Source organism: Prunus avium, chromosome 6, assembly GCF_965620075.1.
Source record: "Prunus avium chromosome 6, drPruAviu1.hap1.1, whole genome shotgun sequence".
Classification (NCBI taxonomy): Eukaryota; Viridiplantae; Streptophyta; class Magnoliopsida; order Rosales; family Rosaceae; genus Prunus; species Prunus avium.
The window spans coordinates 4,272,859-4,300,624 of NC_142289.1; the positions used below are offsets into that span (position 1 = coordinate 4,272,859).

The 27,766-nt window shown below is 35.4% G+C and overlaps 6 protein-coding genes across 6 annotated transcripts; 4 read left to right on the forward strand and 2 right to left on the reverse strand.

Moving 5' to 3' along the window:
• The first annotated feature begins 5,436 nt into the window (after positions 1-5,436).
• Positions 5,437-7,342, forward strand: LOC110771999 (putative WRKY transcription factor 70). Its single transcript, XM_021976367.2, has 3 exons — positions 5,437-5,955; positions 6,570-6,674; positions 6,786-7,342. Exons 1-3 carry the CDS (start codon positions 5,543-5,545, stop codon positions 7,276-7,278), a joined length of 1,011 nt encoding a protein of 336 aa, XP_021832059.2. The 5' UTR covers positions 5,437-5,542; the 3' UTR covers positions 7,279-7,342.
• Positions 7,343-13,036: 5,694 nt separating this feature from the next.
• LOC110771993 (putative WRKY transcription factor 70) lies at positions 13,037-15,096 on the forward strand. The gene is made up of 3 exons (XM_021976360.2): positions 13,037-13,532; positions 14,175-14,279; positions 14,428-15,096. Exons 1-3 carry the CDS (start codon positions 13,120-13,122, stop codon positions 14,927-14,929), a joined length of 1,020 nt encoding a protein of 339 aa, XP_021832052.1. The 5' UTR covers positions 13,037-13,119; the 3' UTR covers positions 14,930-15,096.
• A 2,451-nt stretch (positions 15,097-17,547) lies between these two features.
• Positions 17,548-19,738, forward strand: LOC110771978 (putative WRKY transcription factor 54). The gene is made up of 4 exons (XM_088254085.1): positions 17,548-17,612; positions 17,733-18,170; positions 18,815-18,919; positions 19,197-19,738. Exons 1-4 carry the CDS (start codon positions 17,548-17,550, stop codon positions 19,699-19,701), a joined length of 1,113 nt encoding a protein of 370 aa, XP_088110211.1. The 3' UTR covers positions 19,702-19,738.
• A 1,785-nt stretch (positions 19,739-21,523) lies between these two features.
• On the reverse strand, positions 21,524-22,609 carry LOC110771987 (uncharacterized). Its single transcript, XM_021976353.2, has 2 exons — positions 22,306-22,609; positions 21,524-22,192 (listed from the first exon to the last, which is right to left on the reverse strand). The coding sequence occupies exons 1-2, from the start codon at positions 22,468-22,470 to the stop codon at positions 21,680-21,682; spliced, it is 678 nt and encodes a 225-aa protein (XP_021832045.1). The 5' UTR covers positions 22,471-22,609; the 3' UTR covers positions 21,524-21,679.
• Positions 22,610-23,193: 584 nt separating this feature from the next.
• On the reverse strand, positions 23,194-24,109 carry LOC110771988 (uncharacterized). The gene is made up of 2 exons (XM_021976355.2): positions 23,905-24,109; positions 23,194-23,804 (listed from the first exon to the last, which is right to left on the reverse strand). The coding sequence occupies exons 1-2, from the start codon at positions 24,067-24,069 to the stop codon at positions 23,295-23,297; spliced, it is 675 nt and encodes a 224-aa protein (XP_021832047.2). The 5' UTR covers positions 24,070-24,109; the 3' UTR covers positions 23,194-23,294.
• Positions 24,110-24,556: 447 nt separating this feature from the next.
• On the forward strand, positions 24,557-27,654 carry LOC110771986 (uncharacterized). Its single transcript, XM_021976352.2, has 5 exons — positions 24,557-24,923; positions 25,211-26,144; positions 26,396-26,491; positions 26,637-26,773; positions 27,251-27,654. The coding sequence occupies exons 1-5, from the start codon at positions 24,667-24,669 to the stop codon at positions 27,399-27,401; spliced, it is 1,575 nt and encodes a 524-aa protein (XP_021832044.1). The 5' UTR covers positions 24,557-24,666; the 3' UTR covers positions 27,402-27,654.
• The last annotated feature ends 112 nt before the right edge of the window (positions 27,655-27,766 follow it).

A 27,766-nucleotide genomic window follows, 5' to 3' on the forward strand; every position in this document is an offset into this window, starting at 1 on the left:
TTTAGTTTTTTTTCTACTCTAAATATGAAATGCCTTCTTACAACTACAAATTGGCCCCAAAGTCAAATTGAGCCAACAGCTACAAAAATCTTAAGATGAAACCATTTATACTTTTATCAAGCGAATTTTTTGCCCATCAACCCTACACGTATACTTTGCACAAATTTATTACGTACGTTTTAGAAATCAATGGTAAGATGATAATAAGTTACATTTTTTCCTATGGCTTTTTATCACAAAACGTCCCTGACGTTTACGAAACTATCAGATTGCATCCTTAAAGTTTTTTTGTATCACTCATGGTCCCTAACGTTAATATGAGTGCTCTTAAATGGTCCTTCTGTCAACAAAAACTGTTAAATCCAAGGATATAATCGTCAAATCAATCCAAAATTATAAAATATATATTTTTTATTTCCTTCCCTCCCTTCTTTCTTCTTCTTCTTCTTCTCTCTCCGCCAATATCTATTCTTCTGCTTCTCTTTACCTTCTTATAGGTCCGCAATGTATTCTAACAGGAGGAGGATGCCAAAATTAGCTTTGCTTGTCTCTCATCCATTCAACAAAATTATCAATAATCACAGGCCATGCTTGATCCGAATCATAGTTTTGAAGGTCCGGAAAACTTATCTGCCAAAAGTAAAGATTCATTGAATTAAAACAACTCAATCAGAGAGAGAGAGAGAGAGAGCAGGAGAGGAGGGGGGAGGTGTTGGGTTCTATAGAAGTCAGAAAGTTAGATCCAGGTACAGGAAGAGCTAATATCCCTCGAATGGAGGTTTTCACTTTTATATTCCCATTCAGGGCTATTGTTTAGTGTTTAAGAGTTTAAACTATCAAATAGGTCAATTAGACTTGAGATTATTCCTGAGTGCATTCTGATTCATCACACAACTCACTGATTGCATACTTATAAATTATTCCTGAGTGCTTCAAAACCTTTACTTTACCTTAATAATACCCATGCCCTGCTCTTGCTGTAAAACAAGGCCGTGAGGGTAGCCATGAGAAGCCATCAAACAAAGCTTATCTGCCATGGCCGAGAGAAACCAGTTTCAGAAACCAAATTTCTCTCCTTTTTGGTGCGTCGTGCCTCTTCTTCACACCACCATAAACTGATCCATTCCTGGACCTCAAAACCCAAGATTTCTCACAATTTGGTCTTTTTCATTTTGAGCTGCAGCCACACATAATAAAAATCGAAAATAACAAAGTTGGATTTTATGTCATCCAGTTGTTTGATCGATAAATTTCTGATCTTAGAATCCAGGTAGGATTTCTCACGTCAGACAAAAAGTGTTTGTTTTCTTCCACCTTGCTAGGAAAGAAGAAAAAGGAGAGAGTGATAGAGGATAGGAGAAAAAAAAAGAGAAACAGAGAGAGAAGAGATAATCTGGCGGAGAGAAAGAAGAAGAGAAGAAAAGAAAGAGAGAAAGGGAAGGGAAAAAAAAAATTTATAATTTTGGATTGAATGACGATTATATCCCTGAATTTAACAGTTTTTTTGATAGAGGGACTATTTAAGAGCACCTACATTAACGTTAGGGACCATAAATGATACAAAAAAACTTTAAGGATGCAATCTGATAGTTTCGCAAACGGCAGGGACGTTTTGTGATAAAAAGCCTTTTCCTATTTATCAACTTTCATTCATGTATACATGGGCTTAGTCAAGTTGACTACAACGAATGTGTTCCACACTCTGCATCCAAATTTGAATCCCTAGAGATAGACTGAGACTCTCAATCCGATAATCTATAATTAGGATTGACTTCAGAAATCAAATATGCATTAGAGTTGCTCTATAAGCCAATAATAATTTGATTCAATAACTAAATATAAGACATGATTTGATTTTTATATGTTTCATATAGATATTATATATGCGTGAGAGTAATTTGAGTCCTATACATGCATCGAGAATACACTTGAACTATTTATTTGTAATGAAATATCAAAATTTTGAAACAAAAAATAGATGCATAAAATAAAAGAACATCATTAACGTTAGTAACGAGATTTTGATTCTCTTCTTCTAGGTCTTAAAATGAATTCAATCTGATAATTCAACTTATAAATGAATTCGAATTTGAAATGAGGCTCTCAAATTCGAATACGGTCCGTTTATGGACCTACTTAACTTTCTCCCTTTCTATAGTAACTTTCATTTAACGAAACACAAGATCTACCGTAACTTTCACTACACACAAATCTATCATAACTTCTATCCTAAAATTTGAAGTTCAATCTCAAATATGTTTAGGGTGTTTCTTGGAAGGAATAACCTATATCCCTATATCCTCACTCCTATAGACCTAACAACTAAAGCCAAAAGGTGAGTTTATTTTTAAATTCCTCTCATGACTAAAGTTTGCAGACACGGCATTTGGGTTATCTCGTGCATTGACCAACCTTTGGCATTATATAATACCATAAGATCAAGCAGCCTAAAACTAATCGTCCCTTCTCGTTGACATGATTAAACTATAAGAGCTACTCTCCTTTAACTTCTATGACTTTTGGTACATCCCCTTCTTCTAATCACCAGAATCTTCCAGTGTGAACGTTCATGCTAATTAAGGTGAGCAAAACTTTCAACAACAAACGTGGCTCACATTCTACTTTGCAAGTTGGTCCAATTTTCTAGTCCGTACGTGACAGAATCACAGCTGTTTTTTTTTTGCTTCAGGTTAAGGTTCACGATACTTTTTTAATATCTCACAATGCTGCATTATTAATCATTGTAACGCATCATGACAACGTAATAAGACAATCAAACGATTAACCTAAAGAATCAAGTCAAGAATCAAGTCTGGAATCTACAAGATATGAGAAATCCTAAAAACCCTAGAAAACAAAAGGAAACAAAAGGAAATTAACAAAAGTTTCTATAAAAAAAAAACTTTGCAAAATATTAAAAGGCTCGATTGGGCTGCTAAACGATCTCAAATGCCCGAAAAAGCACACACGTCATTATGAAGGTGGGTTATGGGCCCAAAAATCTGACTCCAGCCCAGACTTGCAACTTGCTGGTTTTACCTTTGCGCATGCGAACTTCCAACTCCTCTTCTATCGCTGCAGCCATATATTCTACATAAAAAAGCAGTTGGAATTACTCTTACTACAAAGCTAAATTGAAGGAAATTTTGAATTTCATTTTCAGTGTGCATTCTTTTTTTTTTTTTTTGGTTTAGTTTTTCATACTTGCATAATGGAAGCCAAATGGTTTTTTTAAAAAAAAAATTAAAAGAAGTCCACAAATACAGACACAACTCAATGTCATATATTTGTATAAAAGATTTTGGTTGAATCGATTAGTCACCTATCAGTGGGTGTGTAAAGCAAGAAAACAACTTTGTTTGACGATTAAGGTGTGTAAGCAAGAAAACTAGTTCCTCTTGCAGTCCTTAAACCAAGCGATTATATGGGAAACAAGACAATTGACCTTCTTCTTTATCGCTCTACAGCTCCCTTTAGATTAATCTCTTCGATTAATTAATGTATAGTTAATAATCAACTCTCTTAACTAACACACGTATTGAACTTGACTCCTTCTTCATGGGGGGCAAAGCAAGGCGGCAAGAGCTCGAGTGTGAACTTTCCTCTAAGCTAATTGTTAATTGCTAATTGCTGAGTTGCTGACTCTGAAACGCTTTCCTCCAACTCCAGTCAAATCTGATGATAATGTTTATTTATTATTATTACGTACGTACATGTACACAACAATTAGGCAATTAATAAACTAGATTCATTAGGTTTCCTTTTCTTTTTCACGTAGCATTTCAATAATTTCATTTGAATTCTTTATATTTAAGAGAAAAAAAAAAAACTTTGGTGACATATATACTCGCTCTTCGTATAATTACCGAAGTGATGGAATCCACACATGTTGATGTTTATTTTTTCTTCTCATTTTGGTTCAGCAATACAACAAACTCTTTGGCGTGAATTTGGAATTCAAAATCTTTTCTAAAAAAGTGGAGACTTAATGTGACCTGATCAAATGATTTATAGACCAACGAGCGAAGTTTTATTGGCCGAATAAATTGGCAAAAAAAAAATTGAAGAAAAATTGGGATCACGTTGCTTTGCTTTGCCCTTTCAGACGAAAAGTCGAACTATTGAAGTGAATCAATCTGGATCGGAGGTACACGTGATTCCATTTTGCCTTGATCTCATAAATTGTCTAAAATTAACCACATGCATGCAGTAGAGGATAGAGCTAACTATTCGTCTTTTTTGGCTTATCCTTTCCGTAAACAGAATCTATTAAGTACTTCACAAGAGTTATATCCTTTTTAATCTCGCTTAAGATCGATGTATAAGCCCTAAGACCAGGGTTGTATAATACAATAAGCACTCGAGGTTGGTGCAGATCGGGGTTTGGCGAATTTTCTATTAGGAATTTCACGATATTCATGAAAAATGAAATGTCAATGTGTAGATGGAGGGATTTGAAAGAAAGGACTTGGATTTGACAACAATGCTAAATTTGTTGCAAAAACAGGAACTACATCAGATTGAAGGAATAAACCTAAACCGTATTGAATGCGTTTGAAATAATTAGATGTAGTACATTTGAAATGACTATATGAAAGTTTTATTACTTTCTTTCTTGTTTAAATATTGGTATACATGAATTGTGGAGACAATTATTTTACCATACAATCTTCTCTAAATCCACTGACATGAAACCCCTTCATCCAAATCTAGCCTTGAATCATTCATGGATAGAAAGGTTTTTTCTTTTTCTTTTTCTTTTGATCAAAATAAAAGGTTTATCTTCAGTTGTATTATCACTAGCACATGAGGCATTATAGGGTTTTTTATTTGGGGGATGCTTATCCACAAGTTGGAAATCTAATGATGGGTTTTGGACAGCATATATATAAAACAAAGATGTAACTACCAACTTCTTGTCCTCTCATTAACAATCCGACTTTTACCTTTTATCACATCTCAGACTCAGCCTCCACCACCAAGCTCAAAAACTTAAACTTCACAAGGATATAATAGTAATTTAGGCAATCAGCTTTGTCTGATCAAATAGGGATGAAGATAATACTATCTTAATACAGAACAGATGGCCTAACAACTTGACATTTTATTGGTTATTCAAATTAGAAAAAATAACATTAAATTTCCAGGGCCAGGTAGGAGGAAGCAGTGGATGATGACATCAGAATGACAAGAGGCGATGACGTAGCACGACAGCAACGTTAATAGAAGAGCGCCTGTGGTGGAAGCATCGCCCCACATGTTTTATGACGTGGAGGCTCATCTAGCCGTTGGTGGGAAGAGGAGCCTGAATCTCGGGGGTAGGGTTCTTTTGTGTCTTTGGATGGACCTTCATTCCTTCTTCCTTGCGTTGCAATTTGAGAGGAGCAGCTCTTTTTGACGCATATATAAAGCCATTGTACGAGTCACGACCCATCATTTTGCCTACAGCCCACCACAAAAACTCTCCTCCTCACCTTACATATAGCTAAAACACATTATTAAAGATTAATTCGTTGTTAATCAAAATTATTAAGGTCTAATCATGGAGTGGTTTTGGCCGGAGAGTGTGTTATCAAATGGGGAAAGGGTGAAGGAAGAGTTGATGCAAGGGCGTGAGCTTGCAGGTCAACTTTGTAGGGTTTTTGATGATCACAAGTCAACACTTGATAGTGGTTTTGGTGGTGGTGGTGGTGGTGGTGGTTCGGCTGAGGGTCTTGTTGATAAGATTTTGGGGTCATTTGCAAATGCCCTTTTGATCTTGAATGGAAAAGAGTCTGATGATCAGGAGCTTGTTTCTGGTGATCAGATTCAAGGGATCAGTAGTGGTGGTGGCTCTGCAAATTCATCATCTTGGGATGCCAATCATGCTATTATTAAGTCTGAAGATTTTCATGAGGAGATCAGTTGTAAGAGTGCTTCAACCTTCAAGGATCGTAGGGGTTCTTACAAGAGAAGGTAAATTAATTATTATTTACTACACTTCAAGTGATTTCTTTCAAAAAAATTTGGCTGAGGATTCTTAATTTCAATGAAGGGTTTTGCTCTATGAGGGTCTATCCCACATATGAACTCCCATGTGAAATTACACTAAAGAATTTTGCTTAATAACAAATGTTAATTTAGCCAGAACAACTGTTAGATTCGCATAAATTCATAAATTTTCTGCTGAAATAATTATTTACATGTATGCTAACTGTTAATTTACTCACAACAATTGTTGAATTATGTTAATATTAATCTAACAGCTGTCGTGAATAATTTACTCACAATAGCTGTTAGATTCAATACATGCATAAAGTTTCTATTAAGACAAAATAAGGGAGAAGTGAGGACCATGCCACTTGCTTTTGATAGGTTCATATTCATTCTATTCTATGCCATAAACTAACAAAATTAGGATATACTTTACTATTTCCCTCTATTGAGTGACTTAAATACCCCTTAATCCTATCTTAATTACCACCCTATAGCATTATCAATAATCCATAAACCAATCATTTCATCCACATGAGAATTTTCCCAAATGAATGAAGTTCTAAATAAAAGAGTCACTTCTTAATCATTTGCAGGAAAACTTCACACTTTTTTACTAGAGACACTCAGGATTTGACTGACGACGGTCATGCATGGAGAAAATACGGACAAAAAGTCATCCATAATGCCAAGCACCCAAGGTACACCTTAATTGGGAAATCAAATATAAATTCGAATATTCGACACAAATTAAAGTGACTATATTTTGTTTCAAGAAATGAAGTTGACCAATATCATGTTAAATGATGCAGGAACTACTTTAGGTGCACCCACAAATTCGATCAATCGTGCCAAGCAACCAAACATGTGCAACAAATTCTAGATGATCCACCAGTTTTTCGGACCACATATTATGGCAACCACACATGCAGAGACTACTTGAAAGCTTCTGAGTTGGTCTTGGATTGCACAAGCCCTAGAGAGTCTTCAAGTTACATCAGATTTGGCGACTTTAAGCAAGACCACCCCTTTTTCTCATCTTTGACATCAGTGAAGAAAGAGGTCGTCATCAAGGAAGAGAAACCACAACCAAGTGATGATCATATGATGGCAAGCCATCACCGCAACCATTCATCATCGTGTGATTATATTGTGTCACCTCATCCGACGGCGTTCGAGTATTCTTGTCCCCTGAGCGGGCTTTCGTCAACCATTGATCCGTATGATCATGAGGGCGATGTGATGTCTAGTTTAATTGTGGAGCCTTATTACTTTGATGATGAAGTTTTGCAATATGAATTTTGAATTTTGATGTACTTACTTTGAGGTGGAAGAGAAAAAGAAGAGAAAAGCCCGAGTTGATGAGGAATCTCAAGCAATTTGTTGGATACTTTTAGGTATCGGGCATTGGCAATATAGCCTTTGTTATGATGTGTATAATAGGGGCCGTCCCTGAGATTTTGAGGGCCCTGTGCGAAACTTAAATTGGGGCCTCACATAATCTAATACAAAAATATTATAAATAAAAATTTAATATAACTTAATGTCATAAACATTTTTTTTTTATAACTAAAAGTCACCATCAATAAACATGTCATGACAATCCGAAATCAAATTCATAAAAATTTAAATGTTTCCATTTGATAAAGTTAAATATTAGTATGTTTGGTACAAAAATAAGCTCCTTGTGCCCCTACAAAGTCCCTTGCTGCCTCCAATAAGCAATCTATGTTTAATAGGAAAAAAAAAATTGGCAATGACAAATTAAAGAGTAGTTGCACACAAATGTCATTAACAAAGAAAAATTCCAAACCCCTATAACCTGGAAGAAAACCCCAGCAAGAAATAGATAAATAATTCTAAAAACTATATTCTCATATAACCAATCACCAACATGATAATAATTTAATAAAATAAGTCATGTAATATATAGAATAGATTGAAATTTTAGATATATACTTGAATTTGAATTGAGATTTGAAGCTGACTATTTGATTTTGATGGTCTTTATGAATTTAGGAATTAGGGTTTTCTTTTTTTGGTGTTGAAATTCCTGAAATTGAAAGAATTATAAAAATTGTCTCAAGATTGAAAAAATAACCAAAGAGAGATTGATGAATGATGATGATTACGTACTAGAGAATCAGAAGAAACTATGAAGTTTTTGTTTTTAAATGAAGAGAGTACTTTTCTTGGAGGAGAAAACTTTTTTTTTAATTTTTAAAAGAATGATAAGGGGGGAGTAGAAAGTTTCTTTTTTTAAGGCTTTCTGTTTTTATTTATTTATAATTATGTAAAGTTTGTTGTTATAATACAAAAATAGTATAAAAAAAAGGCAAATAGATGGACTTTGATAAGAATCGAAGCCAGGCGCTTTTGTTAAGTGAATACGCGCTGCAGCCAACTCCACTAATGCGCACTCTTGTACAAATGTTTAGCACGCTGTAATATATATACAATTTATATAATATTAATATATATATAATATAAACAATTTTTTTTTCGGGGGCCCTCAAGAATTCGGGGCCCTGTGCGGTGGCGCCACTTGCACCACCCCAGGGCCGCCCCTAGAAATCAGGTGTTTGCCAATTTTGGTAAAAGAAAAACACATGTTCATCCTTCGTATCATTTAGTTTTTTTCTACTCTAAATATGAAATGCCTTCTTACAACTACAAATTGGCCCCAAAGTCAAATTGAGCCAACAGCTACAAAAATCTTAAGATGAAACCATTTATACTTTTATCAAGCGAATTTTTTGCCCATCAACCCTACACGTATACTTTGCACAAATTTATTACGTACGTTTTAGAAATCAATGACAAGATGATAATAAGTTACATTTTTTCTTATTTATCAACTTTCATTCATGTATACATGGGCTTAGTCAAGTTGAGTACAACGAATGTGCTCCACACTTTGGATCCAAATTCGAATCCCTAGAGATAGACTGAGACTCTCAATCCGATAATCTATAATTAGGATTGACTTAACAAATCAAATATGCATTAGAGTTGCTCTATAAGCCAATAATTATTTGATTCAATAACTAAATATAAGATATGATTTGATTTTTATATGTTTCATATAGATATTATATATGCGTGAGAGTAATTTGAGTTCTATACGTGCATCGAGAATACACTTGAACTATTTATTTGTAATGAAATATCAAAATTTTGAAACAAAAAATAGATGCATAAAATAAAAGAACGTCATTAACGTTAGTAACAAGATTTTGATTCTCGTCTTTTAGGTCTTAAAATGAATTCGATAATAATCTAGCATAAGAATCTAATGTTGATGGGGTTGGACTGTCCAATCCGATAATTCAACTTATAAATGAATTCGGATTTGAAATAAGGCTTCTCAAATTCGAATACGATCCGTTTATAGACCTACTTAACTTTCTCCCTTTCTATGGTAACTTTTCATTATACCAAACACAAGATCTACGGTAACTTTCACTGCACACAAATCTATCATAACGTCTATCCTAAAGTTTGAAGTTCAATCTCAAATATGTTTAGGGTGTTTCTCGGAAGGAATAACCTATATCCTCAATCCTATAGACCTAACAACTAAAGCCAAAAGGTGAGTTTATTTTTAAATTCCTCTCATGACTACTGAAGTTTGCAGACATGGCATTTGGGTAATTATCTCGTGCATTGACCAACTTTTGGCATTATATCAACATCTTCTAATACCATAAGATCAAACAGCCTAAAACTAATCGTCCCTTCTCGTTGACATGATTAAACTATAAGAAACAGTTCTATTTTCGTGTAATTTTTATTTTTATCCAGCTACTCTCCTGTAACTTCTATGACTCTTGGTACATCCCCTTCTTCTAATCACCGCTAGAATCTTCCAGTGTGAACGTTCATGCTAATTAAGGTGACCAAAACTTTCAACAACAAACGTTCAATTTTCTAGTCCGTACGTGACAGAATCACGGCTGTTTTTTTTGCTTCAGATTCAAGGTTCACGAACTTTGTTAATATCTCACAATATTGCATTATTAATCATTGTAAAAGTGATGCATTGTGACAACGTAATAAGGCAATTAAACTATTAACCTAAAGAACCAAGTCTATAATCCACGAGATATGAGAAAGCCTCTCATTTATTGAATTCAGAATAATAACATAATCCACTAGCCACGGGCTAAAGTTGATTTAAACACTCCTAGAAACCCTAAGAAACAAAAATGGAAATTAACAAAAGTTTCTTAAAAAAACTTGCAAAATATTAAAAGGCTCATTTGGGCTGCTAAATGCCCGAAAAAGCACATACGTCATGACAAAGGAGGCTAGCTATGATCAATTCCATGATGTTTTTTTCCATCTTCCTCTCTCCACCCCAAAAGAAAGTACAATGCTTCTCAATGAATAAAGAGACACAGGAGGCATAGCTATGATCACCCATCTGAATCCTGGCTCCTCAAAAAGGTATTAGAAACATGCAAGGCTCCATTTGGCATTGCGGTGCTGGCAAAAGAAGCCGCTTATTTCAGAAATTTTAAGCCTCAAAATGTTTGGTAAACCAAAACAACATCGGCCATGGGCCCAAAAATCAGAGTTGGGGCCAGATTTGCAACTTGCCTGTTTTACTTTTGCGCACGCGAAGTTCCAACTCTTCTTCTATCATCTCAGCCATATGTTCTCCATAAAAAAGCAGTTGGAATTACTCTTCCTGCAAAGCTAAATTCAAGGGAATTTTGACCTTCATTTCAGTGTGCTTTCTTCTTTATTTTTTTAGTTTACTTTTTCATACTTGCATAATGGAAGCCAAATGATTTTTTGTTTTTTATTAAAAAGAGTTCACAAATACAGACACAACCCAATATCATATATTTGTATAAAAGATTTTGGTTGAATCGAATTGTCACCTATCAGTGGGTGTGTAAAGCAAGAAAACAGCTGTCTTTGACGATTAAGGTGTGGAAGCAAGAAAACCAGTTCCTCTCGCAGTCCTTAAACCAAGCGATTATATGGGAAACAAGACAATTAATTGTACAATCTTATTTCAGTTGACCTTCTTCTTTATCGCTCTACAGCTCCTTTTAGATTAATCTCTTTCATTAGTTAATGTATAGTTAATAATCAACTCTCTTAACTAACACACGTGTTGACTCCTTCTTCATGGGAGGCGAAGCAAGGCGGCAAGAACTCGAATGTGAACTTTCCTCTAAGCTAATTGCTAATTGCTGAGTTGCTGACTCTGAAACGCTTTCCTCCAACTCCAATCAAATCTGATGTGATGATAATGTTTATTTATTATTACATGTACACAACAATAAGGCAATAAACTAGATTCATTAGGTTTCCTTTCCCTTTCAATAATTTCATTTGTATTCTTTTAGTTGAAGAGGCAAAAAAAAACCTTTGGTGAAATATATACTCACTCTTCGTATAATAACCAATGTGGTGGAATCCACGCATGTTGATGATTTAAAAAAAAAAAAAATTATAATCATCATTTTGGTTCAACAATACTACAAACTCTTTGGCATGAATTTGGAATTCAAAATCTTTTCTAACAAAGTGGAGACTTAATGTGACTCGACCAAATGATTTATAGACCAGCGAGCAAAGTTTTTATGGCCAAATAAATTGGCAAAAAAACAAAGAAACAAAAAAACAAAAAAGTTGGGATCACGTTGCTTCTTTTTTTATTTCTCAGATTAAGACCAGAGGCCTGGGATCACGTTGCTTTGCTTTGCCCTTGCAGCCGAAAAGTTGAACTATGAAGTGAATCAAATCTGGATCAACTGTACACGTGATTGCATTGCCTTGATCTCATAGATTGTTTAAAGTTAACCACATGCATGCAGTAGAGGATAGAGCTAACTATTCGTCTTTTATTGCTTATCCTTTTCCGTAAACAGAACCTATTAATTAATTACTTTATTGTTAAAGTTCACAAGAGTTATATCCTTTTTAATCTCGCTTAAGATCGATGTTATTAATTAGCCTAAGACCAGGGTTGTATAATACAACAAGCACTCGAGGTTGGTGCAGATCGGGGTTTGGCTAGTTTTCTATTAGGACTTTCGCGAGATTCATGCAAAACGAAATGCCAATTTGTTTTGGTTGCCAACTTCATTCATACACAACACTTTTGGACAACATTTCATTATAGTATGAAGTTTGAATTTTCCGCTTTGTTTGGATGGAGGGATTTGAAAGAAAGGATTTGGATTTGACAACAATGCTAAATTTGCTAAACAAAATAAAAACTATATCAGATTGAATGCATTTGAAATAATTAGATGTAGTGCATTTGAAATCCATTTGTTTTATTCCTTTCTTTCTTGTTTAAATCTTGATTTACATGAATTGTAATAGTCTATAATACAAACAATTTTCCGATATAATCTCATCTAAATCCATTAATTTGAAATCCCTTCATTCAAATCTAGCATGGACCACGATGATCACTCATAATAGAAAGGTTATCCTTTTCTTTTGATAAAAATAAAAGATTTATCTTCACTTGTATTATCACTAGCACATGAGATGATGAGACATTTTGGGTTGGACACGATAGAACAAAGATGTAACTACCAACTTGTTGTCCTCTCATAACAAAGCCAAAAATGCCCCCTGACTTTTACCTTTTATCACATCTCAAAATCAGCCTTCCCAGGCTCAAATCAAAACCTTAAACTTTGTCTGATCAAATAGGGATGAAGATAATACTATTTTAAGGTCTGATATTTTAGATGGCCTATCAACTTGCCATTTTATTGGTTATTCAAATTAGAAAAAAATAACATTAAATTTTCAGAGGCCCAGGTAGGAAGGAGAGGATGACAACATCAGAATGACCAGAAGCGATGACGTCGCACGACAGCAACGTTAATAGAAGAGCGCGTGTAGAAGCATTGCGCCACATGTTGCATGACGTGGAGGCTCATCTAGCCGTTGGTGGGAAGAGGGGCCTGAATCTCGGGGGTAGGGTTCTTTTTTGTCTTTGTATGGACCTTCATTCCTTCTTCCTTGCATTGCAATTTGAGAGGAGCAGCTCTCTTTGACGCCTATATAAAGCCTACAGCCCACCACAAAAACTCTCCTCCTCACATATAGCTAAAACACATTATTAAGGATTAATTAGTTGTTAATCAAAATTATTAAGGTCTAATCATGGAGTTGTCTTGGCCGGAGAGTGTGTTATCAAATGGGGGAAGGGTGAAGGAAGAGTTGATGCAAGGGCGTGAGCTTGCAGGTAAACTTTGTAGGGTTTTTGATGATCACAAGTCAACACTTGTTAGTGGTTTTGGTGGTGGTGGTGGTGGTGGTGTTGGTTCGGCTGAGGATCTTGTTGATAAGATTTTGGGGTCATTTGCAAATACCCTTTTGATCTTAAATGGAAAAGAGTCTGATGGGGAGATTGTTTCTGGTGATCAGATTCAAGGGATCAGTAGTGGTGGCTCTGCAGATTCATCATCTTGGGATGCTAATCATACGGCGGCTGTTATTAAGTCTGAAGATTTTTATGAGGAGAGTTGTAAGAGTACTTCAACCTTCAAGGATCGTAGAGGTTCTTACAAGAGAAGGTAAATTAATACATCCATTTACAGAGTGATCATCATCAACTCGTTTAGTTAATTATTGGATGGATTCTTCAACTCACGACTGATTGATTGATGGTTTAATCTTAAAATTTCATATGCTCTATGTGGGATCTAACTCCTGGTAGGAGTTCATGTGAAATATACTACTGAAAAGTTTTGCTCATAACAATTATCCACACACACGTAAATAAAATATAGTAATTTTATTGTGATAAAATAAGACAGTTGTTAATTTCGTCTTCAATAAAATTAAAAAATTAAAAAAATTGGTCACACCAATTGTTAGATTCACTTAAATTCATAAAATTTCTATTGCGACAATATAATTCACATGCGTGTTATATAATAAGTATTAATTTACTCACAACAGCTGTTAGATTCGTATAGATGCATAAAATTTCTATTGAGACAAAATAAGGTAGGAGTTAGCTAGGACCACCCCACTTGCTTTGATAGGTTCATTCCATGCCATATACTAATAAAATTAGGATATGCTTTACTCTTTCCCTCTAATGAGTGACTTAAATGTCCCTTACTCCTATCTTAATTATCACCATAGCATTATCAATAATCCATTCATTTCATTTTACTAAACAAAAGAATTACTTTGTTAATTGCTTGCAGAAAGACTTCACACTCTTGGACTAGAGACACTCCTACTTTGACAAACGACGGTCATGGATGGAGAAAATACGGACAAAAACGCATCCTTAATTCCAAGCACTCAAGGTAACATGCATACGATTTGGTCTACTTATAGCTCTCATAATTCCATATGGAAATATATAAATTCGAGTCTTAATTGGACTCAAATTAATTAATAAAGTAATAATTTTTGAATAATTGATGTTGACCATGGTCATGTTATACGATGCAGGAACTACTATAGGTGCACTCACAAGTTCGAACAATCTTGCAAAGCAACCAAATACGTGCAACAAATTCAAGATCATCCACCAATGTTTCGGACCACATATCATGCCAACCACACATGCAGAGACTACCTAAAAGCTTCTGAGTTGGTCTTGGATTGTACAAGTCCTAGAGAGTCTTCAAAGTTCATCAGATTTGGCGACACCAAACAAGATCACCCCTTTTTCTCATCCTTCACATCAGTTAGAAAGGAAGAATTGGTCTTCAAGGAAGAATCGATCATTAAGGAAGAGATACCACCAACAAGTGATGATTGTGTGATGACAAGCCACGACAACCATTCATGGTTGTGTGATTATCTTGTGTCACCCGATCTAACGATGTTCGAGTCCTTTGGGCCCCCGAGCGGGTTCACATCAACCCTCGATGAGTTTGATCATGAGGATGTGATTTCTAGGTTATTGATGGGGTCTTTTGACTTGGATGAAGTTTTGCAATATATTTGAATATTTTGATGCTGAAGTTTTTGCAATAAATTTGTTCCATGGAATAAGTTTTGATGTAGGAACAATCGCTTGTTCAACTTCTGTTTGTAAACATTTATTCATCCAAAAATAGGAAGCAACCTTTGCTTCATTTTTTGCCAATTATGTAAGCTTGCACTTGAAGTATATCCATGATGTTTCTTAATCAAATATCTCTCTAAAATATAACTTACTTAAATCCCTTTTAATTAAGTTATACTTAAAGTGTAATCCAATTAAATTTCAATTAAATTTACTTATTTTAGTTATTCCAATCAAGTTCTTCAATTTTAATAATTGAATTAATGTGATCCACATATATATATATATCTCTCATTTGACCATTCAATTGAGTTATTGAAATTTTAATACTTTCTTGAAGCACCATATATTTATTAATTTTGTTGGACACAATTAGATGTCAAAACGGTTTCCGATTTATCTAATTTTTTGCAAGAAAGAGATCTATGGATGTAGATTTAAAAAAATAGATGGTTTGGATTGTTGAATTTTTTTTTTGTAGGGGACCCTAAATGGTGTCTCTCAAGTTGCAATTTTTTATTTATTACAAAGTGTAATGATTTGAAATGCAATATGATTTAACAAATCACTAAAAGCACGTGCTTCTAATTAGGTTAAATCAAAAGCAAGTAGAGAGTCTTATTCCTTATTAAGTTATGGCATCGAAAATAAATTTGTATTGTATCTCATTTCTGCATAAAATGTCTCATATGAGTTCTTTTTTGTTGGCATAAAATGTCTCATATGATCAGTTAAAAATATGTCAAAATCAAAATATGTACTTAAATAATATTGTGGCCAACCCATGATTGTGGTGATTAAAGCTAATAGATTTTATATGTTGTAGGTCCAAAAAAGACAGATAGTGCATGGAAAAGATTGCTTTAACTACATGAAGTGTGGTTTAATTTGCCTTGGAAATCAAATCCTCCCTCAACCCACTAGCTTTAGGAATGTGTCTTCGCTATGAGACAGAGAACAAAACGATGTTAAGTTAGGGAAAATATTATATTTTACACACCATAGGTGTGTGTATAGGTTTTTTGGGGAGGAGGGTGGTTTTCATAATGAAAGAGCAAATTACAAAAGTAAAAGTATTTGAACTATACATGATGATACATTTTACTTGAGCAACAACGTACGCCTTTTAAGAAACTAGGGCCTCCTATACTCGCTGAAAGAAAATCAAGGATCTATATAGATATTGTCGTGAAATCTCGTGAAATCTTAATATTATGCTATATTGTGTTTTAAAACTAAAGTTCCCATATTATCCTCGAAACGATATTAATAATCTCTTCCGATCGTATGTCCCTTTCCATTTTAAATTTCTTTGTTTTGCTGAGTTATTGCCTTGTGCCTCAAACGAAAGAAGAGATTGAAGATCTTCAGCAAATCGGAAATTACCATCAACCAGCAAATCTAATCTAATGCTTGGAAAGTTCCACTACGAGTGTGAATGTACGAACAGTCAACACTGAACAAGACCAGATATTCACATAAATATATCCTAAATTCCTAATTGGCTGGTCAACCCTCGTGCCACTGAAATTAGAACACAGTGGACCCCCTTCTTTATCTCCAAGTTCATGCTTTATCTCCATACAAAGGTTATAGCTTTTCCAAGTTTTGGATTATAAATTTTGATTAGGCGTGTGTGAAAGTGACTGGGGAATGGCTTTGATTCATTGATTTGGTCCTGCCGGATGAGTCAAGTTTGCTCCACTAGTTAAGTTAATTACTTTTTCTTTTTTATAATCTTCGCTAGAAAACTAAACATAAAGTAAAAAGAGAGACATTCTTTAGGTCTCCAAATGATTTGTATCATAGTAAAACTTTGTTGGCTTATCCTTAACCTTTTCCAATAAGATGTGAACTAATAATTGTTCTAATTCTATAACACAACTCAAATCTACTACAAATCAAAGGGATCATTGTGGATTATATGTAATTAGATCTGAATTCAATGACACAACAAAACCAAGAGGTAGAGTTTAGGTTACTTTTTTTTTGAGTCAAATATAAACTTCATTAAAGGCCAGAGGCAAAGTTTATGTTACTAGATTCTGTTTACATTGAACAATAATTGAGATAAATTATTTTCGCAATCGAAAGTCGGAAAGCCTATAAGGAGGGGATATGGCGACGGTGAGGGGGTTCAATCCAACCATTAAACTTCAACATGATTGGATTGGATTGGACCCCTCACCTATGCCTCCTCATTGTAGCAGCTCCCGTCTAAAGTTGTTGACAAATCCCAAACCCCAAAAAAGACCCATTTCTTCTTTTTAATTTCTCAGTGGGGGAAAGTGTTGAAACTTTGAAAGCTTTGCATCTGAAACGAGTTAAATTTCAACCATAGAAAGGAAAAAAAAAGATAAAATATGACTTTAAATTTTGGATATCTTATTGGATGTCCCATTGGCACAACAACTTTAGATTTTTTTAAAAAAATTGTTGGTTTCCCAAAATTAGCAAAATAAATAAATAAACAAATAAAATGTCCAGAAGGTCAGTACACCAGGCAGCAACGAGTCGATGACGACACAACAGTGACCTCAGGCATGACATGAGACGATATGTCGTATGACGTGGACGGCCATCCGTCCGTTCATCCAAGAGAGACGTCAATCGTGCTGATTGTGTCTCTTTGACGCATATAAAATGGTCTCCCGATCCATCACCAAAATTTATCATAAATTTGTGATATCGACCAAAACTTAAAAATAGAAATAAATAAACAAAAATTAAAAAAAACTTGGAGTGGTCTTTGGCCGGAGGGAGTGTCGTCAAATCGGCAAAGTGAGATGGAGGAGCTGATCCAAGGTCGTGAAGTTGCCAGTGGTCAACTTAGTAGGGTAATTAATCTTCATAATAATAGGTCACTTACTGTTAATGGTGATCATAATCATGATTTGGGATCGGGCGATGATGAAGGTTTTGTTAATAAGATGTTGGGGTCATTTTCGAATACCCTTTTCATCTCAAATGGGAAGGAGATGAAGGAGTTTCATCATCATGATGATCAGGAGCTGATTATTCAAGTGAATACTAGTGGTGGTGGTGGTGGTAGTGGTGCAGGTGCATCATCTTGGGATGTTGATCATCTACTTGATCATGCTATTAAGTATGAAGCTTCTCATGAGGAGACTTGTAAGAGTGCTTCGACCTCCAAGGATCGCAGAGGCTCTTACAAGAAAAGGTATATAATCAATTAATTACATGCACTATACTATTTCATTACTATAATTTACATAGATTCATCAACTCATGGTAATTATATGAGCAAATAGATCTCACTGCAAGATTATACTTTTTGTTTTTGTTTCTAATTAGAGGTAATATCTTTCGTGCATGATTGATTGATTGTTCAAAGTCAAAAGTATTCAATATATACGTCTTAATGAGGTACATGATCGAGTTAATTAATGCATGAAATAATCTTTCTTCTTCGAGAGTGCTTGAATCATGAAAGTAAAATAGGTCAAGAAGAAAGAGTATGAGATTGGGTCGAGCAAGTAAACTATCTTTGTTGGAGAACTTTTTTTTTACAAGTCATCCACACACGCATGAAAAGCATTAGGTCTTTCTTAGTAATTTGATTTCCCCAATTTCAAATTTCATTCATTTTTTTTTTACAAGTACAACCATGAAAACTAACTTTTTTAGCTGTTCTTTGGGGTCTTTCCCCAATTTCATTCTCTTCAAAAAGATACTTTCCTTTTTCCTTCTTTCATTTTTAAATTTTATTACATCATTTCATCAATTTGGAGTAAATTAATGATCAATGAATTTGTAATCAATCCAGTTCTAAACCAAGAGTTGGAAGTTGTTAATTACTTGTAGGAAGACTTGTCACTCTTGGATTAAAGACTCTCCTGCTTTGACTGAAGATGGTCATGCATGGAGGAAGTACGGACAAAAACTCATCCTTAATGCCAAGCACCCAAGGTACGTGTACATACATACAATTTCTCTACAACTTATAGGTGTTGGCAAGAATATTTTTGTTTATTTTGTGTAATTACTGACGCTTTGTAGGTATAGTTTTATTGTAATTAGGATTTCTTTTCTATTGTAACTCTTTTAGGGTTTACCACTTTGTATGTATATCTTCAGAAATATCTCCATGTTGCCTATCAGAAAATTATCATATACTTTGTTTACTTATATTGCAACCTTGGTTAATATCTCAATTAATTGGATATGTTGTGAGCATGCAATGCAGGAACTACTTTAGGTGCACCCACAAATTCGATCAAGCATGCCAAGCAACCAAGCACGTACAGCAAGTTGAAGATGATCCACCATTGTTTCGGACCACAAATTATGGCAACCACACATGCAGAGACTACTTGAAAGCTTCTGAGCTGGTCTTGGATTGTACAAGCCCTAGAGAGTCTTCAAAGTTCATCAGATTTGACGACACCAACCTCTCAAGCAAACAAGAGCACCCCTTTTTCTCGTCGTTTAAATTGCTAAAACAAGAAGAATGTTTCAAGGAAGAGACGACGCCAAGTGATTATATGACAACCCAGCACCACAACCAATTATCATTGAGTGATTATCTTGTATCACCTCCTGATCTTCCGGCATTCGCGTCCCCTGGGCTCATGAGCGGGTTTGCATCAGCCAATATTGCTGAGCTTGATGAGGATGCGATTTATAGGCAAATGGCGTGGTTTAATTATGATGACTTCGCATATGATGAGTTTCTGCAATATATGAGTTGAGGTAGATGATCAGTACCTACGTACTTGCAAAAGTTTGATGTAGGAAAAAGTCGTGTGTTCTGATTTTTGAAGAGAATGATTCTATCGTTGCTTTATTAGTGTAGAAAATCATGTAAAACACTTTATTAGTGTCTTTTTTTGGTTATGGTTACATGATGTTTCTTAATACCAAAATCAATTTTCTCATATATGTATTTACTTATGTAGATCTCTAGAAATAAGCTAGCTATTTCGAAGAAGTTGTCGGAGACTCGGATGATATATATATATATGTTTTGTCATTAATGAGAAAGTGAATTAAACGTTATGGCTTTTCTAAATTTGTTTTGTCATTAATGAGAAAGTGATTGGCAACTTGGTTTGTTAACTGAACTTGTTCATTTTAGTCTGCTAGAACAAAAGAAATATCTTTAGGTCTCCAAATAAATGTATCATAATAAACTTTTTTTTTAGGCTTATCCTATGTTTAAAACTACTAGGATAAGGGGGCGGCTTGTGAATTTTCCCTCGTGGGGACAAAATTTTATATTATGTATCAAACTTAAGTCACTAAAGATAATTTTACAAGTCATGATTATCTAGAACGGGAATATTTTGTTTGAACATTAATTTATCAGTTTCCACAGATTTTACTAGTCCTAACTAATTTATTTTATAATATAACATATGGTATAAAAATTATATGACAGATTCATCGTAGGAATATATAATGACGTTAATCGAATATATTTCATTACAAAACACTTGTCTATTAGCTGGTGAATATAAATGGTAGTGCATATTGCATAAGACAAAGTTCAGTGGAGGCAATTTATATTCTCCGCTGACAAGAAGATGTGAACAATTTTTTATTTTTTTTTCTTCCATGACAAAATTTCTCAAGAGCAGGGATTATATGAAATCGTGTACGAAAATGTGTTTTTTCTCCTTTTTTTGTGGAGGATTATATGAATCAAGAGCTATGGTCTCCCCTTATTCGTTGTATTTAACTCCTTTTTATTTTGATCTATTCGGGCCTGCGTGTGTAAGAGGCTTTGTTCTCTAATCTTCTTTTGCTCATAAAAATAGAAAAAAGAAGAAGAGAGAATTGTGGAGTAGATGAAATCATGTACGAAAAATATAATATCAATAACAACAAGCGGCCCAAGGCTCAAAAATGAAGTTTCAGTTGGGCCCATTGATGTCATTCTTCTTCTTTTTTTCTTTTTTTCTTGTTGATAAGATGATGTCATTCTTCTTTGATTTCTCAATGCATGGATAAAGGCTATAAAGCAAAGTGTTCAAAGCCTGTACTCAATTATAGGTCCTATTCTCATGGAGGCAATCATGCAATGAATCAGAATATAGTAATTTTATTATAACATAAAGTCCCAAATATTTGCAGGATAACATAAAGCAGGGTGGAGGTGGGTGGGTTTAGATGCGAGTGGCAAGGGAGGGAAGAGGTGCATATTTACCCTTAATTTAGACGGAAATTTAGATTGAATTTGAAAAAATTGACGGTAGGCCCTTAATTGGCGATTTAAACAAAATTCAAGTCCTTAATTTACCCAAAAAATTGTTAAGAGACTAAATTAACAATATGCAAATAGTTCAGGGGGTAATATCACAGAAGACACAAATCATTTTACCCAAAAAGAAATATCAGTAACAACAAGTGGCCCAAGGCCCAAAACATGGCCCATTGATGTCATTCTCGTTTTTATCTTTTTTCTTTTGATCAGATGATCTCATTCTTCTTTGATTTCTCAGTGCATGGATAAAGGCTATAAAGCAAAGTGTTCCATTATAAGGTCCTACTTCCATGGATGCAATCATGCAATGAATCAGAATATAGTAATTTTATTATGGCCTATTATTAACACAAAAAAGATACAAACTGAGCACCAGGAAACACTAAAGTCCCAAATATTTGCAGCATAACATAAAAATCAAAATCACTACAAAAACATTTATGTATATATTTTCTCCTCAGTCTTCAACTGAGACTTTGCTTGTTGCCTTTCGACAACTTCCCAACAAAATCAAGCCCATAAAGCCCCCAAACCAGAGCAAGAGATGACAACCAAACTGGGACAGGACCAAGCATCCACAGCAGCATGGGAAAAGTGATGCAGAGCATTCTGCTGCTCACGAGAGCCAGAATGAAGCCTTTCTCAAATATGGTTCTTATGTGTCCAGAAGACGTGAACTCATGATCACCAGATGCATTTATCAAGAAATTGGCATCAATCAAAAACCCAATTGCCATGGAGCTGCACAAGAAGCTCACTGCCAAGGACAATGCTGCTGAGCCATATTTCAGAGCAAAAATCATTGTAGATTGTGACCCAAAAAATGCATGGCTGAAGAGGTGGGTTGCGCTATAGCCGTTGTTTATGAGAGCTGCCAATGAGACTTCAATAAGAATTGCTATGGAGGCTGTGAGTGTTGTGCCCATCAGAGTGTTTCTCAAGCTTTGGACTGCCAGCATGCCTTTCTTGTCATCTCCCTGCATAGCCACCAACATCATATAAATTAGCAAAAATAAGTAATCTAAGATACATTTAATATAATAATGGTGTTTAGAGGGTTGATTAGATGGATATGGTTGGGCTTAATTACCCCATTTAGCTCTAGAAACCATGCTCTCCTCTTCAACATGTTGATCCCAATTGTGGTGTGAGAGGGTTTGTTCTTGAAGTTGTGCCAGAGATAGGCATGGTAGCCTACTGTGAGAAAGAGGCTCAAGGGGACCAAAATGGTGTCTAGATAAACAACCACTCCCATCTCAATTTCTTTGAAGATTGATTCCTAGAGAACCAGAGATGGATTTGTAGCCAAAGCAATCCTATATATTGTGACTTATGAGAGAGCCCAAATCAGTAAAATGAGTCTAGGAAGAGCAAATGGTAGTGGAATTTTCGTCACAAGCAAATGCCTTTTGTGAATGTGTCGTAATTGGTGGGCAGAGTTGTGGAATGTGTATAATGGACATTAAAGTTTTGATGTGGGGTTGGAGGAATATGCAAAAGACTAAGCATTGGTTCTAGTGGCTAGTCCACAAATGTTCTAATTGGATTAATTTTGTCATGGAAATTGTATAAGGGAATGCAACGATTGCGTTATAAAGTTTGATTCGATTTTTAATTCGTAATGTTTCGGCCACATGAAGCCATGGTTGTGTAGCTTGTGTTGTGTGCCTACTTCTAATTGGGTGCTTTTGTATGGCTACTTCAAAAGAATTGCTTAAGTTAAAACCTAACAAAAGCAATTGCGCACTAACATTACTGCACAAGGATTCTGGACCACCTATTTACTGTGAGCTTTCTTATGGGCGTCGGTTAAGAGGATAATGTGTATTCGGTTGTATAATTACATGATTAGAGAGATAAGAATATTAATTACATATATAACTGGTGACGATTATATATAATCACGTGATGAGTGAAATGGATATGAACATAATTATATAAAACTAGTGACGGTTATATATAATCACGTGATGAGAGGGATAAGAACGTAATTGTATACAACTGGTGACGAGTCAACTGAGACTTTGACTATAATTATAAAAATATACATGCATCTGCATTGCTTTCTTAACTTGTTCCTCAACTGAGACTTTGCCTATTGCTTTTGTTGAATTTCCCAACAAAATCAAGCTCAAAGAGCCACAATACCAAGGCCAGGGACGACAATGCCACAGGCACTGGACCAAACAACCACGACATAAGGGGAAATGAGATACAGAGCAACCTGTGGCCTATGAGAGCCAACATGTATCCTCTTTCAAATAGTGTTTGTGTAATTGCAGAAGATGAGAACTCAGCAGAAGCGTTGATGAGAAAAATGGTATCAATCAAGAACACGGTGGCCATAGAGCTGCATAATGAACTAAACAGCAAGATAACTGAGGCAAAACCATATTTGAGAGCAAACATTCTTCCAGACTGTGAACCGAAAAGGGGGCTTTCGATTAAGAGGTGGCTTGCATTGTAGGCATTGTTGGTCAGAGCAGCCAAGGCCAAGCTAAAGGCAATTGCTATTGAAGCTGTGAATATTGCCACCATTTGAGTGTTTCTCAAGCTTTGGACTGTCAGCATAGCCTTCAAACCATCACCCTGCAAATCATTTAATTTAATTAAGACTAGAAACCTCAAATTGAGGCTCTCTTTTTTTCAAGTGGGATTTCGAAAATCATGAAGAGGGTTTTGGACTTACCTCCATAATTTCTAGAAACCATATTCTTCTTCTCATTGAGTCAATTCCAATGGTTGTATGAGATGGCTTGGTCTTGAAGGTATGCCATAAATATGCGTGGTAACTTATTAGAAGGAAGAGGCTCAAGGAGACCAATATGGTGTCTAAATAAACAAGCACTTCCATATTCTCTTCAGATTGGAGGCATGGAAGAGGGTATGAATAATGTTTTGAAGGTGGCAAAATCTATTTGTGAAAGATGGTTCGGAACAGCTGGTATTATGTATGATGGACATTGTAAATTTGTGTGGCTGGGGTTTGAGTAATCCACAATACGCCTAATAATTTATATGGGCATGCTGTTGTAAGTTGACCTAATTAAACTCAACTGATTTGCCAAGCTAAAGTAGATGGCTAGATGCCCACTATGGATATAGTTTAACAAGTTAAGTAGGTCAAGACTAAAAACAAATGCTCTAAATAAATTTTAAAAAAAACCCCTCTTTATAACCTCTTATTTTATTTTATTTTTCAAAAGTTTGACAGCAAAAAGCCCAATGCCTACAAAGTTGTAAAGGCATGAGAACCCAAATGCAAAAACCATCTCAAGAGAATAGCGTTGGAAAGAAGGCCCAACAGGAAGCCATTTAGATTGGGCGAAAGTCAGTACCGGTACCAGTAAGGTGCGGTGTCGTTTTCAGTTGTTTGCCTGTTTCTTGCTCACTTTACCATCTCAGAAAATACTGCGCTGATAGTTTTAGAGGAAGAGGGGAGGTGAGAGAAATGGAACAGAGATTGTTGTGGTGTGAAAAGGGCTCGCTTTTAGGGTTCATATTTGGGGTTATTTTCATTATATGCAACGAGTGCATCATACAGTGTAATGCTTCAATCCACGAGTACAGAAACGAAGCTTTCAGTCCTCAGTCAAACGCCTTCTTCTTCCATGGCGGGAGCGAGGGCCTCTACGCTTCTAAGGTCCATGGTTCTGCTGATTCTTCGTCCACAGACAATCATCACCTCAAGGGCAAGTCCTTCATCAGGTCACTAATTTCTATTACTTCCTTTTATCCTCTCTTTGTTGCAAATTTTGTTACTTTATATGCTACCTGGTAGTTGTAGAATCATAGATACCAATTTCTTTAAGATAGTGAATTATGTGCAGTTAGTTAGTTAGTTTGTACATGTAAGAATTATTTGGTAAATTGAGATTTTTAATCACCTGGGTTATAATCATGGTTGTGCAATTGATTTTTAAAAAATTATTTCATGATTTCCTGCTATGGATTTGGCTCCATAGACGATGTCGCGCTCACTAATGGAATTTCAGGTTTGAGAGTGTCACTTTTGTGAGGACTAAAGAGTCCGCCAATAAGCAAAGTGAAATGCAGCAGAATACTGGTTTGGTGGAAGCTATCATTCTTGAAGTGAAGGACAGGGTTCGGATTGGAGCTTCTTTCGTCCAATCCGAAGAGATATGCTGCACCAGAAATCTTTCGAATTCTGGATACTGCACGGTGGGAGAGGTTGTTATCCACAAAAATCTAGACAACCCTGACTGGCCTGTGCGCATCAAAACCTTTTTTAATGGAAAGGATGAAGAGGCCAGAATGGATACTAAGTCAATTAATATCAATAGTTCTGGAATGTACTACCTTTATTTTATGTTCTGTGATCCGAAACTCAAGGGCACATTGATTAAAGGAAGGACCGATTGGAGAAACCCAGATGGTTATTTGCCTGGGAAGATGGCTCCTTTGATGACATTATATGGCTTTATGTCTTTAGCTTACCTTGTGCTTGGCCTTGCCTGGTTTCTGAGGTTTGTTCAGTTTTGGAAGGATATTATACAATTGCACTACCATATTACAGCTGTGATTGGTCTAGGAATGTGTGAAATGGCTGTGTGGTACTTTGAGTATGCCAATTTTAATTCAACTGGAATCAGACCTATGGGCATTACATTATGGGCTGTAACCTTTAGCGCTGTCAAGAAGACTCTTTCTCGCCTTCTTCTTTTGGTAGTTTCCATGGGCTTTGGTGTCGTGAAGCCTACACTGGGTGGTATAACACCAAAAGTATTTCTTCTTGGTCTGGTGTATTTCGTGGCATCAGAAGCACTTGAGCTTGTTGAACATTTGGGGAACATTAATGATTTTTCTGGAAAAACAAAGTTGTTTTTGGTTCTACCTGTTGCCTTCTTAGATTCATGGTTTATTCTATGGATTTTCTCATCGTTATCAAAAACTTTAGAGAAACTTCAGGTAATCTTTTTTTATTTTTTTCTTTTCGCTCTCTCTATTTGCCTTCTGTTATACCTTCATCTTATGAATGCTTTAATTTAGTATCTTCTGTTTCATGTAACATTGTTCATCCCATTAATATCTTTCTGTAATTTACTTATATCTATAGTGTGTGTTTGTTTGTTGGAGGGGGGGTTGGGAGGGTGGGGGCATATGATGTTACATTAATGACCAATTCTTGACCTTCTTCCTCTTGTTTCTTTTGCATGCAGATCAGGAGAAACATGGCTAAATTGGAACTATACCGAAAATTTACCAACTATCTTGCAATTTTTGTGCTTCTCTCGGTTGCTTGGATTGGCTTTGAGGTATTACTCAATGCAAAGTTGTATATTGTGAATTAACAATTCCATGGGGTACAATGAACTATACTGGATTATGTGGTGTCTTTATTCGTATTCTTATCTCCAGTAAAACTACTAATTGAATCTCCCCTGGATATTGTTGACTCAGCTATATTTCAATGCAACGGATCCACTGAGTGAGTATTGGCAAATTGCTTGGATTATTCCTGCATTCTGGACTCTGCTTGCATATGCTCTCTTGGCGGTGATATGTATCCTTTGGGCTCCTTCACGTAACCCAACTAGGTATTTTGTTTGACATTGCTTGTTAACAGGTTCATGGTGTCTTGTATCATAACAGTCATATCTGCATGTAGTTATAAATATAAAAAAATCTATATATATTTCCTTAATGCATGTTTCCATTGTTTGACTTGACTGGCATAAATTTTATGTTATAGAAGACCTTTTGTTTCTCTCTAATATCTTGTGTATTAAGTGTTATTTATCTTAAGCATAAAACGGTATGATACTCTTGTCGAAATTTTGTGGAAATTCAATCGCACGTGTAACCAAAACAAGAAAAGTGGGATTCTGCTAAACCCCTTCTTGGACCTGCATTTCTTTCTCTGCTTTCTGGTGATTTTTTTCCCTCGGTTACACCTTTTTGGTGATTTGAATCCAAAATGCAAATGACATCTATGAATTTGGTATTTTTTTGTATTGCCTTCGCAAAAGTTGATAACATTCATTAATGTTCTTATTTTGGTCTGGGACATGTAGATATGCATACTTGGAGGAAGCAGGAGACGATTTTGATGAGGAGGGCATCTCGTTAACAAGTGGTGCTTTGAAGGTCAGTGGAGATGTGACAGCCATGCGAGAATACGACAATGTGCTTGCCGAAGATCTGGAGGAGGATAAGCGAGAATAGATCTTTGCTGGCCCTGTATTTTTACCTTGATGAATCTTCAGTTTTATCATATCCAGCAGTTCTATAAATCTTGAGACAGAATCTATGTTGTATTGTATGTAGAGAGAATAGGTGAATGAATAGTGATGGTAGAAAAGTATGTGAAGAAAGAAATACAAATTTTAGAGCTGTACCATAAATGTATGATCACTTTCAGTTGAGGCAAGAGAACAAAGATAATCTAATTCATGATGAATCATTTCCATTCTCTGAATCTCTGCTTTGGATATATTTCTACTGCTCTCGTATCTTCTCCGGTGACAATTATTTCACCTATATCTCTGTAGGTTGTCACTTTCTTAAAAATTAGCTTCTGTGCACGCGTT